The 17618-nt window shown below is 37.4% G+C and overlaps 1 protein-coding gene across 1 annotated transcript; it reads left to right on the top strand.

Moving 5' to 3' along the window:
* Nucleotides 1-2070: 2070 nt before the first annotated feature.
* Nucleotides 2071-8987, top strand: LOC139965005 (uncharacterized). The gene is made up of 6 exons (XM_071967147.1): nt 2071-2158; nt 3419-3486; nt 4412-5636; nt 6062-6636; nt 6946-7162; nt 7892-8987. The coding sequence occupies exons 2-6, from the start codon at nt 3428-3430 to the stop codon at nt 8531-8533; spliced, it is 2718 nt and encodes a 905-aa protein (XP_071823248.1). The 5' UTR covers nt 2071-2158; nt 3419-3427; the 3' UTR covers nt 8534-8987.
* The last annotated feature ends 8631 nt before the right edge of the window (nt 8988-17618 follow it).

The following is a 17618-nucleotide window of genomic DNA, read 5'->3' on the forward strand; positions in this document are numbered from 1 at the left end:
ACTATAGTATATGACTGAGGGTTAATTTGAAATGCATTGTTTGAATATTAATTGCCGGAGAGACAAATCCGTTTTCGATTTGAAGGGTTGGGAATTCGCTATATGATAATAATGTTAATTTCAGGGATAGTCCACTTTTATGACTGTATAACGATAATGTTGTCCTATTTAGAGCGGCTAGGGGGATTGAGTACATGATGTAAACTATTCATTTTACTGACAAGAGGAAACATCATTGTATCAATTTTATTACAGTGTACCATTTCCTGGGAGACGAAACTCAGTGCTCCGTTTTGTTGTTAGGATACTGGGAACGTTAAGTCAGAGCCTGTTTAATTTAGAGAGGAGCCACGAGACGGAAGATCCGTGCGTATAGCAGCCAACGTTGAGGCCCTCCCTCCGTCTGTATATTGGGCGATAACATCATATATGGTTATACGCAAGAAAGCATTATTTAAAAGAGATATCGACTAACGACAGATTAGTTAATAAGAGAATTGTCGTGGAGAAAAAACCCGACTTCGTTAGTTAAAAGAAACATTTTCTGTTGAGTAAAAGAAGGGCACCAGTAAACGTTAAGATTTTGTTATGTAAAAGACAGTTAATCTAGCAAAGCAGCTTATGTGAATTGTAGTGTACAATAATAAATTTTCGTTATTTATAAGCATACTGTTACATTTCATCTTTTTTTTTTCATAAGAGTTAAAAGAACCCGAGTGGGAATTTATTATTTGAATTTCCCACGTCACATATATATATATACATATATATATATATATATACATATATATATATATATACATATATATATATATATATATATATATATATATATATATTCACGGCCTCGTCCGTATCAAACAACTTGGCATATTTACTGTATATGGCATACTAGAATCCGCGTCTCTGGAGTAAAAGTTACATTTCAGAACAGTTTCAATTTGAAGTCGAGAATAATTTAACACTCCTCAGACTCCTCGCTTCTCTTTTTGTCTGTTTAAGATGTATAGGAGTCATCAGATATTTGACTTCTCACTGAAAGTGAAGCATTACTGTATTTTTTTTTTGCCGTATAAGGAATATTTTGATTAGGTGAATAGTAAGGCTGCATATAAATTGGGATATTCCCGTCTGATTCTCCAATGGTTCTTTCTACATCCCTTATATCTCCTTAGAATCATTATTTCCTGTCTTTAAGTCATAATGAACATCAAAATCTTGCTTGAATTCTTGTTTAATCCAACTGTTACGGTTCCTTATCTATATTACGAAGACAAAAACTAAGTGCCATCGTAGAAATACGGCAAAGCAGTGTCACGAAACGAACGGCCAGATCAAACGAATACGCGTGCGTATAAGTGCAAGTTGGCTCCATCATTAAGTGTTCATTCATACTTAGTAAAGATTCCTAAATCCTATTGGTCCATTCAGGTCAGCTGACCGTGGTTAATACTGTGAGTAACGCACGGTAAAATAACGGGGCATCACTTTAATAAATCTTTGGTTATATGTAACCAAAAATGTTTTGTTTTATGATTTTTCCCCCACACAAATGGTAGTGTATGAATGAACGGGGTTAATCAACCGTCTAGCGTGCGTTACTCACATGATTAATGCACTCCGGGTATTACTGCTATCGCTGGATGCACTCGGGCTCCGCCCTCGTGCATCGCTTGCATTATCCCCCGACGATCGTGTATTAATCCTGTGAGTAACGCACGCTAGACCGTTGATTAACCCCTTATTTACGAACGCGATGCAAGAAATAAAACTTGCGTACACAGGCGCGCGCGTGTACTCGCTTCACTTTGTTGTGTGCAAGACGTAAGAGTTATCAATCTAGCGCTTTTGGCGTTACGCAAATTCTTTGGGTTGTACATGATACCGTCGCTCCATCCCAACCACTGATTAGGCTTTGCTACTTAAGGCATGTTATATGATGCCTTTAGTGCGTTCGAGCGCGCAAAAGTCAACGCTTTCTTCACGCAGGTTTACTGACGTCACATAGGCATAAAACTAAGAGTATTGTATACCTTGACAACGGTATCCTTCAGTTCAATTTGCCTAGCATCACGAACACATAGTACTTGCTTTACCTAGCGAATACAGCGATTTATTTCCAGAAACTGGAACCCACTGCTTCAAATTCATATTTCTGGTGAGTATACGTTCTCTTTAAATCAGTTTGATTAGCGTTTGCTTACAGAAAATAATAATATTTACTGTATTTGCAACGCATTGCTGCATTACATGCAGCTATAGTTTGGTGTAATGAATATTCCTTATAGTTATAATTCTGAGCTTGCTATTCATTAAATTTGATATGGACACCCAGGGGCATAGCTAGACTTCATTCTTTCGGGTGTGGGGAGGGGGGGGGGTAAAAAATTTCCAGGGGCAGGCAGAACCTAATTCCTGGGAAAAATATTTATAAATAGTTTTTTTTTTGGGGGGGTGGGGTTTTCATCCCCACGCCTTGTGAATGGGTAAATGATATGAAACCAACTACATAAACGTCAGCACTTCGGGATAATGAGTTCATTGTTTCTTGAAGATGGTACTATATAGTCATTACCTGGTCGACGGTATATGCGGTATATTTCAACTCATTAATAAAACCATACATAGAAAATAGACATTTAGCCCTATGTCATAATTATATCATTGCAATATTGAATGATACAATTATTTAAACAGTCCTTAGAAATCGTTAGTTTTATTACATTAATCTCCCTTCGAACAACATTATGTAGTTACAAATACTAGTATATCTAAAGAAAATATCCTGTAATAATTTAATGGCAAGTTTACCCACACTACATCTTAGCCAAGTTAAGCTTATCCTAGCGTACATAGGTATACGCTTAGAAGGCCTATAGGCCTACATCAGCTCGAGGGTAACGTAACATGGCCTTGCATAGAAAAGCCAACAATCCGGACAAGTTTAACCTCTAGTTGTGGCATAACCATGTATTACCCACAAGTCGGTCTAACATAGCACAGAATAGTATAGCATATCATAGCATCGTAATTTCAGTTCAGCTATATTAAACCTAACCTAGCATAGCATAACAGCTAACAATATGTTTACTTTGCATAACCTAACAACAACTTTGTCATTACTGGCCTTGTCTTTCCCGAGGTCTTGACTAGCTATCGCATATCGAAGAAAATGTAAGACTCAAATAGCCATCCTCATGACGTAAGGACTAAGATGTGGAATGTCCTCCATTCGACGCCTCAAATGCGACCCCTCACGAAATCAGTCTTCTGTTGCAAAGCAACAACCCATACTTTGTTTAGATTTTTGGTTCTCATGAAATACACACATGAAACACTCGCAATGTATATACAAGCTATCTATATATTTATATAACACACTTTTATGGTTGTAAACTGTTTTTTTTTTAAATTTCAGTTGGTAACAATGTTATCCAGACATATGAACGAATTCCAACACCACCAAACCCAACCGGCTCTTCATAGGTAAATGGAGTTAATTTATGTATATTTAGCATTAATGGTATGCACATGAGAACATTGTTAACTGTATCTTATTTTGATTTTTTTTGTATATTATATCGAATGTTTACTGTATATGACATCGACTGTTTACTGTATATGATATCAAATGTTGACTCTATATTATACTGATTGTTTGCTATATATTATTTAATCTGTTTCATATATATTATACTGATTGTTTACTGTATATTATACGGGTTGATTACTATGTATTGTATCGACTGTTTATATATATATTATATTGATTGTTTACTGTATATTAAATTCATTGTTTACTGTATATTAGATTAAAGTCTGTATGAAAATTGGCTGTGGAATGGAATATCCTTTTCTGATGCGTAACTCGTCCAGCCAATTTTATATCATTAATTTAAAACTGATTTCCGTAAGCAAAGGCGAAATTCGCATACGTTGGAATATTCGGTACTTGAATAATTATTTATCCGTTACCCGTTCATTGCAAGAAATATTTTGTAGTGGTATCGAGGAGCCTTGTGTCGTTAGCTTAGTAAACTTAATGGGAATTGGTAGATGTTACATAACGTTAGCAATGAAACGTATGCCAGTATGGTTGAAGAATTTACATACTAGGCTACTCTAATGATCAGTATCCTTATGGAATTATTCCCCGCTGGTTGCAACTTTGACCCTACATGTGAGCAGGATGACAATTTTACATCGGTGACTCCGAGCAAAAAAGTCACAAAACATACTCAACACGTGACATGGAGCTGCAACCCCTACCCCCAAATACACAACACACTTATTATATATGTATATTTAATTACAAAGAATGTGATTTTATCAAAACGAAAAAAGAAATTGCTGATAGTTTCTACATTTTGACATGGTTAATTAAGACGATTCTATATATTTCATTTTATAGACGCTCGGTTTGGAAGAAGGTCGTTTCGACCTTGAACTGCTGTGGCCATTCTCGATCTAATACTTACGAAGTTCCGGACCAGTATGAACCAAGACCTTCATCAGTTTCCATAACTTCATCTCATGGATCGAGAAACAACTCACAGCAGAGAGTTGGTCATGTGACCGACAGGCAAGGGAAAAGATCTTCACCCTTGACAACGGAAAGCTTTCAACCTAATTACGGCATTACCAAACCAAAGTCGCCGCTAAACGCAACACCAAAGGTTCAACGGAAGGTAAAAACATCTTCCAGCTCAAGAAAGCGTCAGACCTCTCCAAAGAACAGAGAGGTCACTCTTATCCAGCCCACCAACACCCTGGTAAATAAAGGGCGCCCTCCTCTTACCAACCAATCAGGGACGACCAAACTTAGATGCCAGTCACGTGGTATCGATCTGAAAGATGTTTCGACCATCATCAAATATGCAAAGTCGATCAGCTTTCATACTTTACAGTCTCTTTCACCAGACGGTCAAGAATCTTTGAATGAAACAATTAAACGGCAGAAATCCTTCATCAAGTCTTTTTTAAGGTGTCAAGCAAAGACTCCATGCCACGCCGTCGGGCTTGACCAGGAGTTTGATCAACGCCATTTACAAATACTGCCCTCTTCATGCCGTCAGGCAGTTCGATCACCGGCATTACCTCAGGCGTTAGCTCTCCAGCCTCAATCATCCTGTTTAAGACTTCAAGATCAGGAAAACAATGTAAACTTCAATTGTTCAAAAGATGTGACCCTAGCACACGCTACCGCCTTACCAAAACCTCGTGACGTCAGCCATATTCCACTAGCAATTGACCTAGTCAATGTACGCAACGCACAGAATAACGGGAGCATCAATCACATCATCCAAACACCCATTAAACCACATTCATCAACCAGAGCCAGAAGCCATAGTGAGCAACCTTTGAAGCTAACACCTCTTCCTGCACCGAGAGAGTTAGTCCCAGGCCAAGAGCCAAAGCTAGCGATTAACAAACAAGATGGCGATGCCTCACGAGTGGATGGGTTGGTAGCAGGCTCAAGGAGCGAAGTGGAACTAGACGGGTATGCAGCCAAAACACATAAAGTCCTGATACGAAATGTCAACATTGCCCGATATCCATCAGTATCAAGAAATGAGTTACCCTCGGAGAAAGCGCCTTTGATACATCCAAATGTCAACTGGTCACAGCCACGAAAGGTATTCAGGCTCACAGATATTAATTGTAGAAATTTCGATGAATTATGTTGCAAAAAAACACCCAAAAATAAATAAATCTAGGAACAACAAGAGGAAAAACAAACGATAAGAAATGAAACAATAGACATAATGACTTTCAGACGTGGATTTCGTCGATTATTTTCACATCGAATGAAAATTGATTAAAAATTTACATTGTAACACCAATAGATTATACTAAACAATTGCAAATGTTTAAACTGAACAGTAGTCCGTATTAGCTTCATGATTAGTCCATTAAATTTATTTTAATTCAACCCATTTCATAATAGTAGCTTTACGTTAGTTCACAATTTGAGTCTTCCACTTTCATTATCGGTCATCTGTAATTATCTGTAGATCTTTTAATTATATCTGGACAACTTGTTTGTCGATTATTCCTCCAGGTTGCTATTACCAAACCTGTCCCATTTAACACCGATGCAACGGCTGAACCAATTGAGGCAACGGCTGAACCAGTCACGGCAACGACTGAACCAGATGAGGGAACGGCTGAACCAGACGAGGCAACGGCTAAATCAGTCAAACCAACGACTGAACAAGTCAAAGCAACGGCTGAACTACTCAAAGTAACGGCTGAACAACTTGTTTGTCGATTATGCCTCCAGTTTGCTATTACCAAACCTGCCCCAATTAAGACCGAAACAACGACTGAACCAGTTGAGGCAACGGTGGCTAAACCAATCAAAGCAACAGCTGAACCAGTCATAGCAACGGCCGAACCAGACGAGGCAACGGCTGATCCAGTCGAGGCAACGGCTGAACTAGTCAAAGCAATCGCTGAACCTTTCAAGGCGAAGGCTGAACTAGTGAAAGAAACAGCTGAACCAGTCAAAGAAACTGTCAAGCCAATCAAAACAACGGCTGAACAAGTTAATGCAAAGTCTAAACCAGTCCAAGCAATGACTGAACTAGTCTTGACCAAGCATACGCTAACTCCAGACAAGAATGTTGTTGTGAGGTGAGCAAAATGTTCTGAAAAATCTAGCTAAATGTTTGTAAGGATTTTCAAACTTACTTTTTGTTACTTGCCAAGTCAGCATTAACTTTCTCCGTTGTCTTAGTAAGGGTGTGGGGAGGGGTGGGTGGGGTTCTGCAATGGTGACAAATAATTAAAAAGCAATAAATAATGTTCTGCTTTACTTTATTTCACTCATCTCATTTTTTTCTAATTCTATTTCATCTGGTATACTTGATCTTGATGAGAAAGTAGAACACCTTCATAAACGTTGCATATAACAGCTTCTAATAATCTATTTTCATTCATTAGGAAAACAACAGCAGCAAAGCTACAGCATTTATTTCCAGAATGTGAGTTGCTATTGCAAAGTGATCTTCAGCATATTTTACATCCGACCACCAACAAACCGATAACTCTTGGCAAAGGAGCGTTTGGAGTAGTAAGGCTAATGAAAAACATCAAAACTGGAAGGCTTTGTGCTGTGAAAACCTTTCAAAATCATCTTATGAATGCGAAAATATTCAAGGTTAGCAAAGCGAAAAAATTTAGTTGACCAAACTTGATCTCATACGGTACGTCAGAGTTTTGTGGCGTGTTTTCTCTGACGTCACGATTATGACTTCAGTTTACGGCTTTATGGCTTTATTAATTAATTAATTAATTTTGTATATCAAATTGACAAAATATTATGGCATCGAAACTATCATGTCTTTGGTAACCAAGAAGGTGTAGGAAATCTTATCTTTGTAATAATTGTTCGTTATTACATATATAATCTGAAATGATATGTACTGCAAACGAATATCAAGAAAATCACTCATTTAAAAAAAAATAGTATTAGAAATAAATTATTCAATATACCAATAAACATTCAGTTTAATTGTGATGTGTCTGTTAATACTTGTAACAAAGATAATTTATAACAATAATTTTTGAAATGAATAAGATTTACGATCTCGGTAGGTTTAGTTTTTAAAATAAACCATACCATTCCACCTTTTCATAAGGGCCCACATTACTTTCTGAATGTTCAATTCTCATTTTTCCGCTGCAGGACATCTCCATCAGTTATCGTAAATTGATAAATATGCATATTTAATAATTTGTGCGTTCCTTACAAATGCTAACAAAGTTCGAAAGCCAGTTTAGAAAAAATAAATAAAATATGAAACGAATATCAAAGATTATTTTTGTCCGTATCTTCATCTTTTCTTTACTCACTGTGTAATAACTGATTCTCTTTTCCTTTGGACAGGACGCAAAGGTGGAGGTTCAGATGTTAACTAAACTACGCGGTTTGAAGTGCGTCCCAGAACTGTTCGGTATTGTTCCAGCAGAGGGGAACACCGGGGTTCCTTCTGTCGTTCAAGAATTTATCGGTGACCAAGACACTCTAATGACATGTACTATTAAAACCGCTATTCGCAAGAAGATCTTTTCTGCTGATATTATCGTTCGTGTTGCTCTGAGCATCGTTAAAGCCCTCATAGATGTTCAATCACGAGGAATTTTTCACTGTGACCTTAAACCTGACAATATAATGCTGATGCCTGAGCTTCAAGGAGGGCAAGATCCTCATATCAAAATCATCGATTTTGGAAGAGCAGTAAGCACGGCTAATAAACCAAAATACGAACATCTCACACCAGAGAGGCAAGGTGAGGTCCTCCAAAGGTCCGCCCACATCGCCCCGGAAGTAGTCCTAGGGTTATTGCCATACAGTGAAAATTCAGAAATGTATTCATTAGGTAAGATCTTCATTAGAATGGCCGGAGACCGATCTAAATATTTGAAAAAGATTGGCAAAATGTGCATGCATGACGATTTTCGTCAGAGACCAACGATGAAGAAACTCAAGGAGGAACTGACGTCATATATAGGGAGGAAGCAATGCTAGACAATGACGTCACATGGATGGCATCCGGCCGAGAAACTTTATGAAAACTAAATAAACAATGATTATCGTTAGAGGATTTTGCCTTGTGACGTAATGTTTCACAGAGTTCCGCCGTGTGAAATCAACTTTTACACACAAAATTCTCGAGTAACGCTGATATACGACATAGCGCCCTCGATTAGTTCCAGCAACTTCGAGAAAAACGCGACACATGAGGGATTCTTTGGAGTCCATTTACGTAACGTCCATATTGTTTAGTTAATGTCCTGTCAATTGTGTTCTTCAAAGTATTATTTTTTTTACTATATTAAAGAATGCATCTATACGCTGAGCAATATTTCTCTTTCAAATAAAAACCTTTCCAAACAAAACTTAATGCCTTAGCCCACGTAACAACATGATACGATAACAATGAATATAAAACAATGTTTGACAATGCCTTAAGAAATTTTAAACTGAAATAAATTAAAATAATTAAAAATAAATCTAAAACTATTATCTATGATCTTCCATTTATTGTATTTTAAATATTAAAGCCATATTTAAAAATTGACCCCAAACGTAGCTCCGTTATCATCACTTAACCCCGCCCCCATCCCACCCTCACCTCACCATGGCACTACCATTGGCTAGTGTGCTGCTAAAATACGAACTCACATATGGGTTTGACACGGTGACCACATCGAATGAAATAGAATAGCAATGATGTGCGGCTAGCAATGCGGAAGAAACTTTGGCCTTAGGTTCATTGTGCGTACTCAAATTTATTGTTACGAAAATGATTACTATTTTTTTGTGTAACTCTTCTTAAAAAATTCTGACTACGGCGTAGTAAACAGAATAGCCAAAATACCAAAAATAACGAAAGCCAGAATGTGATTAGACAAACATACGACCTGTTTTCATTGTGCACTATACTATAGAGGGGATTTTTTAGTGACGGAGGTTTGACGGCTTAATACAAAAATGAACAGAAAACTATCTGCATTTTTAGATCAAAACACACACAACAATGGGCTCAACAGAGATCTCTCTTTTAGGAGTATATATGCTAAGCTAAATACCAATAAGGTCTAGTTTCTTCCATTTCATTACTGCAACTGAAGAAGAGCCGTGTTGATGCTCGAAATATTTTGTAACCGATTTAACGTTCTAAGTAATAAAGTTGGAAATGAAAGTATTATTTTTTCCATTTTTTCTTGTGGATACATATATATATACACACACACACACATATATATATATATTTATATATATATATATATATATATATATATATATACATATATATATATATATATATATATATATATATAGATATATAGATATATATTTACAAACATACACACGTACACACATACATATGGTAAGAGTGAGACAGGTGGGACAGATAAGACGGATGAGATAGATGGTAAGAGTGAGACAGATAAGAAGGATGAGATAGATGGTAAGAGTGAGACAGGTGAGACAGATAAGACGGATGAGATAGATGAGATAGGTGCTAAGATTGAAATAGAAAAGACGGATGAGATAGATGGTAAGACTGAGACAGATAAAACGGATGAGATAGATGGTAAGAGTGAGACAGGTGAGACAGATAAGACGGATGAGATAGATGGTAAGAGTGAGACAGGTGAGACAGATAAGACGGATGAGATAGATGGTAAGAGTGAGACAAGTAAGACGGATGAGATAGATGGTAAGAGTGAGACAGGTGAGACAGATAAGACGGATGAGATAGATGGTAAGACTTAGACAGATAAGAGGGATGAAATAGATGGTAAGACTGAGACTGATAAGAGGGATGAGATAGATGGTGCGATTGAGGCAGGCGAGACAAATATGAGGGATAAGATGGAGGAGAAAGATGAAGGACAGAAATGGACAGATGAGATAGATCGGAGAGACTGCAGAAAAGAATGAGATAAAGAAAATTATGAGAGAGATGAGAAGGAAAAGTCAGATGGGAGAGATGAATCCGGAAGAGACTTTTAAGACTAATGAATGGGTTTTTACCTAGAAATAAATAAGACGTCAAATGGTGTATTATGAGGTATATTTGTAATCTATAGGTTAGGTTTATAATTAGCTCTATACGTAAGGTTGTGCTGATAAACACTCTTGTTCTTTGTGTGTGGTTGAAAAGATGGCGCACTAATTATTCCCGGCTGAATGAACCCCCCCCCCCCTTTCTCTCTTTCTCTACTCCACACACTTACGCAGATTTCTGTGTTTGTAACACAGTTTATCGTCAAACGTTGTTTTCGTTGAGGTGTTTAAACAAGCAACAAGATTTTTTATTTTCTTTAATTTAAATTAATCACATGCACTCACAAAAGATTCAGACATCTATCTTTATTCATAACAGATTTATTTAAGAGATTATCTGCCAAGGCTGGCTGCTGGAATCTATGAATAATGGCATAAAGTAAACATAGAAACGCAAGATATTAGACAATGTATCATTAATCTTTGCCTCTTTACAACATGAACTGCTTTTTTGTATAGATGTAATGTTTGTAATTTTCCCATTGTCACTTATAAGATAAATATCTTGAAACGTGTCTTACTAATGATCGGTTATCGATCGTGTAATTGTTGTAAGGTTTCCAAGGTAAATATTTAAGAATTTTAAAAACACAGAACAATATGTAAGTATAGGGATGACAAATTTGTTTTATCTCGGATTTTGAATAAAACGCAATTAAAATTAATGTGGCTGTTTTGAAAACTAAGTCGGGTTAACTAACATAACTTGTAAAGAATGAAACAGTATTATAACAACGAAGAAACTCTTTGCTGGGTCGCCATTTTTACAACGTTCTTTTAAATGAATCATTTCATATTGGTATAAGAATATCTTGTTCTTTATCCCATATTTGTTACCGGCCAGCCTATGTAGGCCGGAACAAAAACCCCTCCCTATATGTCTCCCTCTTCGTCAGGCCTGCTAACTATAAGTTAATAGCTTACAAGCCGTTTAAGCCATTCATTGCAACATGCTGTATTCCATGACTAAACACATTTTAACTGCAAGTGAGGGCGAACTATAACAAAAGAGAACATTTCTCTAATAAAAAAAATCTCAAAATAGACTTAACCTTGTTACTCAAAATTCTCTCAGCACGTAAACCTAAACTCCTGCAATTTTATCATTAACACGACACACGGAATAAAGCAAACTACATGGGAAGTTTTTGTTTTTATAACCGAATGTTTGGCAGAGCAAAGATTGTTGTGTTAAGGACAAATGATTAAGATGATTTTATAAGATTAATACGTACCGTATTTCTATTAAGCTTTTTGACCCCTTCCGAGTGGGTTAAAATACTGCCCACTTTCACCCACTGACCTAACATCATGTTCAAACTGTGAACAGTTGTTGAAATAATTTTAAAATGCCTCCAATAGGTCGACGCTACTTTGCAGAGACCAGCCAACACCCGCCTTCAAATTCGACACTCGATTCAACTCGGAATAAAATTGAAACTATAATGCGTGGATGTGATGGTGGTATATTGATGATATTACCCCTATCTCAGTACGCGAATTATATTTCAGTCATACAGCGACTTGAATCGAGGGTTGAATATATAAATCTTTTAAAATTCGATGAGTATGACGTACAGCACACTGGTGCGTAAAAGTGATACAAATCCAACGTAGCCTGATTATGACGTGGCGTTGTGTATAATGAGAGATACTGTAAACTGTACTTTAAGGAAAATATAGTAATACAATTAAAACAAAGTGATGGAAATTTATCATTCGCAAAACCAAACTATCACAAGACAATTATTATGTAGTTAGTTCAGTTTAGTTTAGTAGAAAAAAGGATCAGGAGGGACACTTAAGTCCCCATCAAGGACCCTATAGAGAGAGAAAAAAAAATGAACACACAGACACTCAGACCCGATTACAATGCTTAAAGTGCTTGTCCAAAGCATTCTTAAACCCATTCACACTACTTGCAAGTACAACTTTCTCAGGCAAACCATTCCACTCATTCACAACCCTATTAGAAAAAAAATTATGCCGAATATTAATCCTACTATGCGACTTTTGGAGTTTAAGACAATGATCTCTAGTACAACTACTGTTAGCAAACAAGAAAAAGTCGGTAAAGGATAAATTGTCGAAACCATTCACAATCTTGAAAACCTGGATCAAGTCCCCACGTAACCTCCTAAGCTCCAGTGTGGTGAGATTCAACAGTTGTAACCGCCTATAATAAGGAACCCTCTTTAAGGAACTAATCATCCTAGTAGCCCTCCTCTGGACCTTTTCAAGTACTTCCGTATCCTTAGCAAAGTAAGGGTTTCAAGCCTGCACAGCATACTCCAGATGAGGCCTAACCAACTGCTTATAAAGCCTAACTACGATGTCCTCTTTCAGAAAACTGAAGTTCCTCTTGATCATACCTAAAACCCTATTACCTCTTTTAGCAGCTTCAAGACAATGTTTAGAAGGTTGCAGAGATGAGTCAATGTAGATACCTAGGTCTCTTTCAACAGAGACCTCCTGTAACTCCACACCATTAAGATTGTATGTAAACTTTTGGTTACTACTACCAATATGCATTACCTCACATTTATCAATATTAAAAAGCATTTGCCACCCCTGAGACCAGGAAAAAATCTTATCCAAATCCGCTTGAAATTTCTCAGAATCGCTTTTGGAAGAGACCTCAGAATACAATTTGGTGTCATCAGCAAACTTCTTAGCTTTACACCAAATATCTCCGTCATGTCATTTATATAGGCAACAAACAACAAGGGACCTACCCTTGTGGAACCCCACTAGTAACGTTCTGCCAAGAAGAAGCACAGCCTTTAATTACCACCCTCTGTTCCCTATTACCAAGCCAATTCCCGATCCAAGACAGTAAATTCCCTATGACACCCATGCTCTTCAGCCTAAGTAAAAGACGCTGGTGGGGAACTTTATCAAAGGCATTCTGGAAATCCAGGAACACGACATCTACAGACCTCTGCCTATTTAGTGAACTTGCTACATCTTCCATAAACTCAAGGATATTAGTGAGACAAGACCTTTTTTGACAAAAGCCATGTTGAGACTCTCTGGTCAAAGACTGACTGCTGAAGTGACAGACCATAGACCTTTTAACAATAGACTCCATGACCTTACAAACTACACTAGTGAGACTAACGGGTCTATAATTACAGGGCTTAGACTTATCACCCTTCTTGAAAATTGGGGTAATATTAACACATCTCCAGTCCCTAGGAACATAACCTTCATCCATAAATTTACTAAAAACCAACGAGAGTGGAACGCAGAAATGGTGTGCAAAAGTCTTCAACAAATACGGATGGATTGCATCCGGTCCAGAAGCTTTAGAAACATTTAGACGAAGCAGCTCCTTTAAGACAACCTCATTCGAAAATAAGACCGTATCCAGTTAAAGCCTATCACTGCCCCCCTGAAAATCTGGAATACTACTCGTATCTTCCCTTGTGAAAACCGACACAAAATAGTTGTTCAAAAGATCTGCAAGATCCTGACTATCAGTTACTATATTATCAGCCTGTGGTGCCCTAAGAGAAACAATTGCATCTTTTACTTTCTGCTTTGACCTGACATAAGAAAAGAAAGTTCTTCAGGCTTGTCTTATACAAATCAAGCGAATATAACATATACACCCGATGTGGCCTTACAAGGACAAATTAAACCACCGGAGTCTTGTGACGTCACACATATTTCATTTGCACTTAGTCATTGCAAGATACCCGATGTACGAAATAGCAGAAGCAACAAACGATTTGTCCAAAGAGTAATTAAACCAAATCCGTGCCCCAGAAAAAATCCCAACATCTCATTTGTTGCCAGGAGGGTTAACTGTCCCAAATCAGGAACCAAACCCAACCATTATCAGTCATAACAATTTAAGTTACCGTTTACAAGAATTCGTGGTTGGGGCAGGGAGCTGCTACTCTAGCAGCTCCCTGGTTGGGGTTATCAAAGAGATGAATCTAGATGGTAGTTCAATGAGACCACCCACAGTCCCTACACAGCCGCCCCCAAATGTATCCAGGGTCAAAGGTGGTGATGGTAGAATCGTGCGATCGTCTGTGAATTTGGTTGGACGTAAAGCAGTTAGGCAAGGCGTAGCCAAAGGCGAAGCTTTCCGAGGGTTAACGCTACAAAATGCAGTCACAACCACTCATGGACCAAGGAGACGGACGGACGGACAAAGTGATGTACATACTTCATATAAAATCTAATCCGGGACAGATTATCAGACTAAGGCTAATCGAAACGGACAATCGTTTGTAGATATTGTTTATTCCTGCAGATTACTACTGCCAAATCCGTCCACAATAATCACCATGTAAAGATTGAACCACTCAAAGCAACGATTAAACCACAAAAAGCAACGGCTGAAGCAATCAAAGCAACGGCTGAACCAGTCACGATCAAGTCTACGCAGACTCAGGAAAAGAAAATTGTTGTAAGGTGAGACTAAGTTTGTTTGTTTCCGCCAGTTGAAAAATGAATTAAATGAATTTCTTTGATTTACAATGGGATTAAAATCTGTCCAGAATAATCCAAACTGTCGACAGATATTATGAACATGCAGGTTACTCAATAGTCACGTGGATTACGATGACAAATAATAACGAATTGGAAAAGGGAAAGCATGAGCGAACGATTGTATATGGACAAATTTACATTGATTGAATTGTCACATGAACAAAATGACCAGCATTCCAACTGACGAAGTTGAATATGAAACATCTTGAGTGACGATCTATATCGAATATTTTTCTATAGACCTGACGTATGGAACGCGAAATGGGACAGAATGTGGGAAGTTATACTAAGCTAAATGCTTCTGTACTTTCTGACGAGTTAGACGATGAAGCAGAAGTGGGGGGGGGGGGGGTGTTAGATCTGAGCGGGGAGGATTTATATGGTAGAGATCAATATTTCTCATTGATTCTAAGGGCAGAGGCGGAGGAAGAAGTTTAATTTGGGTACGTTGAGAATGAGCACTGGGACATTGAGACATGCTAACTGATTCGATGGGACAGACACAAACTCAACTCAATACGGCTCGACAAAATGGGTCCTTGATGCATTTTTCAACCAAACGGAAATTAAATTATAATTTTTACTCTCGCGATAAAGAGCACTTTTAAATAATATGTTTTCAAATTTCTCATCAAAGAGGCACTCTTTTTTATAAAAAGAGTACACCTTTTTAATTACGCGAAATTATATTTTTGGCCATTAACACAATGGAAAAAATTAAAATTTATGTAAAGGGAACCCTCTGAGGTTTTTCGAAAGATAGGTCCCTAACCCAGAGTGATGTCAACCAGCGAAGGAAAAGCAATGATGAATTGAACGCATAGTTTCGTGAAAAGATTCATATTCAATTAATTGGAGAACTTTGTGTGATGTTTGTACTCCGGGACGAGAAATAACACTCATATGTTAATATATACTAAAAATTAGAATTATGGTCGAGTTTTAATAACAGTCTCTTCATGTTTCCTTATTTTTTTTCAATTTAGGAAAACAACCGCTGTAAAGAAAACGCCAAAGCTACAACGTTTATTTCCAGAATGTGAGTTGTTATTGCAGAGTGATCTTCAGCATGGTTTACATCCAACCACTAACAAACCGATTACCCTTGGCAGAGGAGCGCATGGAGTAGTAACACTAATGAAAAGCATGAAAACTGGAAAGTTGTACGCGGTCAAAACCTTTCAAAATCATCTTAGGAATGCAAAAATATTCAAGGTTAGCAAACCGCCATTAATTAAAAATTATAGATATGACGTACGCTTTAAATAAGAACGGTTTATGTCAATCAATAAACTAGTCAATGAACGACTAATCCAAATATGGAAAAGATAACATAATTACATTTGTTTTGTCCAAGTTAGATAATAAGTTGTATAGCAGTTTGTAACTCAAAATCTTGGTTGATAATAAGAACATCAACGTTGACCTTATACGTTCTCATAAGACTTAGTGAATCACAACTTCGTAACAATATAAATATATATATATATTGTCAGATTTAAAGCGCCAGGGGTGCACTCTGTACAATCATAACACTTGGGTAATACGCCCTTCATGACAGTTATTCAAAGCCAATTTATACGCTTTAACACACCAGTAGAATCACTGTGGTCGAGTGGTACGGACTTCGGTTCGTGACACGAAGATCCGGGGTTCGATTCCTACCTTCGCCTGATGAGTCCCAAAAGGACGAAACCGGTCGTGAAGTGGAATTTTTCTGGTGTGTTATTCTTTATTGAATTACTATATATATATATATATATATATGTATATATATATATATATAATTACATTGAAATAGTAGTGAGTTGGAAATCCAGAACAGTGAAAAAACTTCCAGCCTCCACCGGGATTTGAACCCGTGCCATTCATTATTCTACATTGTCTTAAATTTCTGAAGGGGGAGGAGACACCCGTCCCCTCAACCCCCTCTCAGGCGATTGTTTGGCGTTTGCGTTCATCTCAAATCTGCGGATCACCCAACCCCCCCCCCCCCCAAATGTCAAAAAGAAATCTACGTCACTTTTAACCTTGGTCGCGATGCGTTCATTTCTACACGCGCAGCGTGGAAATGGTCTTGTTATAGATACAGGATGGGGAAACTTCGTTGTGAACTTTCCATAAACGGTGCCATGTGTATATGGTATTATGTTAGACAGGCTGCATTGGAACAGCAATGTGAAGGCAATAAACGTGTAGCCATATAGACTAAGTATCATCAGCGTTACCCAACTATTTAAATATTTACTTTAAGTGAGAACAATAACGAAATTTTAACACAAAAACAGTTTTATTAGAATACAAAATCAAATTCTTGGTGACATACATAGACTGTTTGACTTGAAGTGTTAGAATAAACAACCAGCTCGAGCTAAAAGGAAACTGTGGCTAGTCCAAGGTGCTACATAACGTCAGTGTTGTCTACGAACTTTTAAAGTTAAACATTTAAGCAGTAGACTATATATATATATTTAAGGTTTTTCCTAAAAACCGGTATACTCTTGAACAGGGCTTACCATGTTAATTTTAT

The sequence above is a fragment of the Apostichopus japonicus genome, chromosome 23 (genome assembly GCF_037975245.1).
Source record: "Apostichopus japonicus isolate 1M-3 chromosome 23, ASM3797524v1, whole genome shotgun sequence".
Taxonomy (NCBI): domain Eukaryota; kingdom Metazoa; phylum Echinodermata; class Holothuroidea; order Aspidochirotida; family Stichopodidae; genus Apostichopus; species Apostichopus japonicus.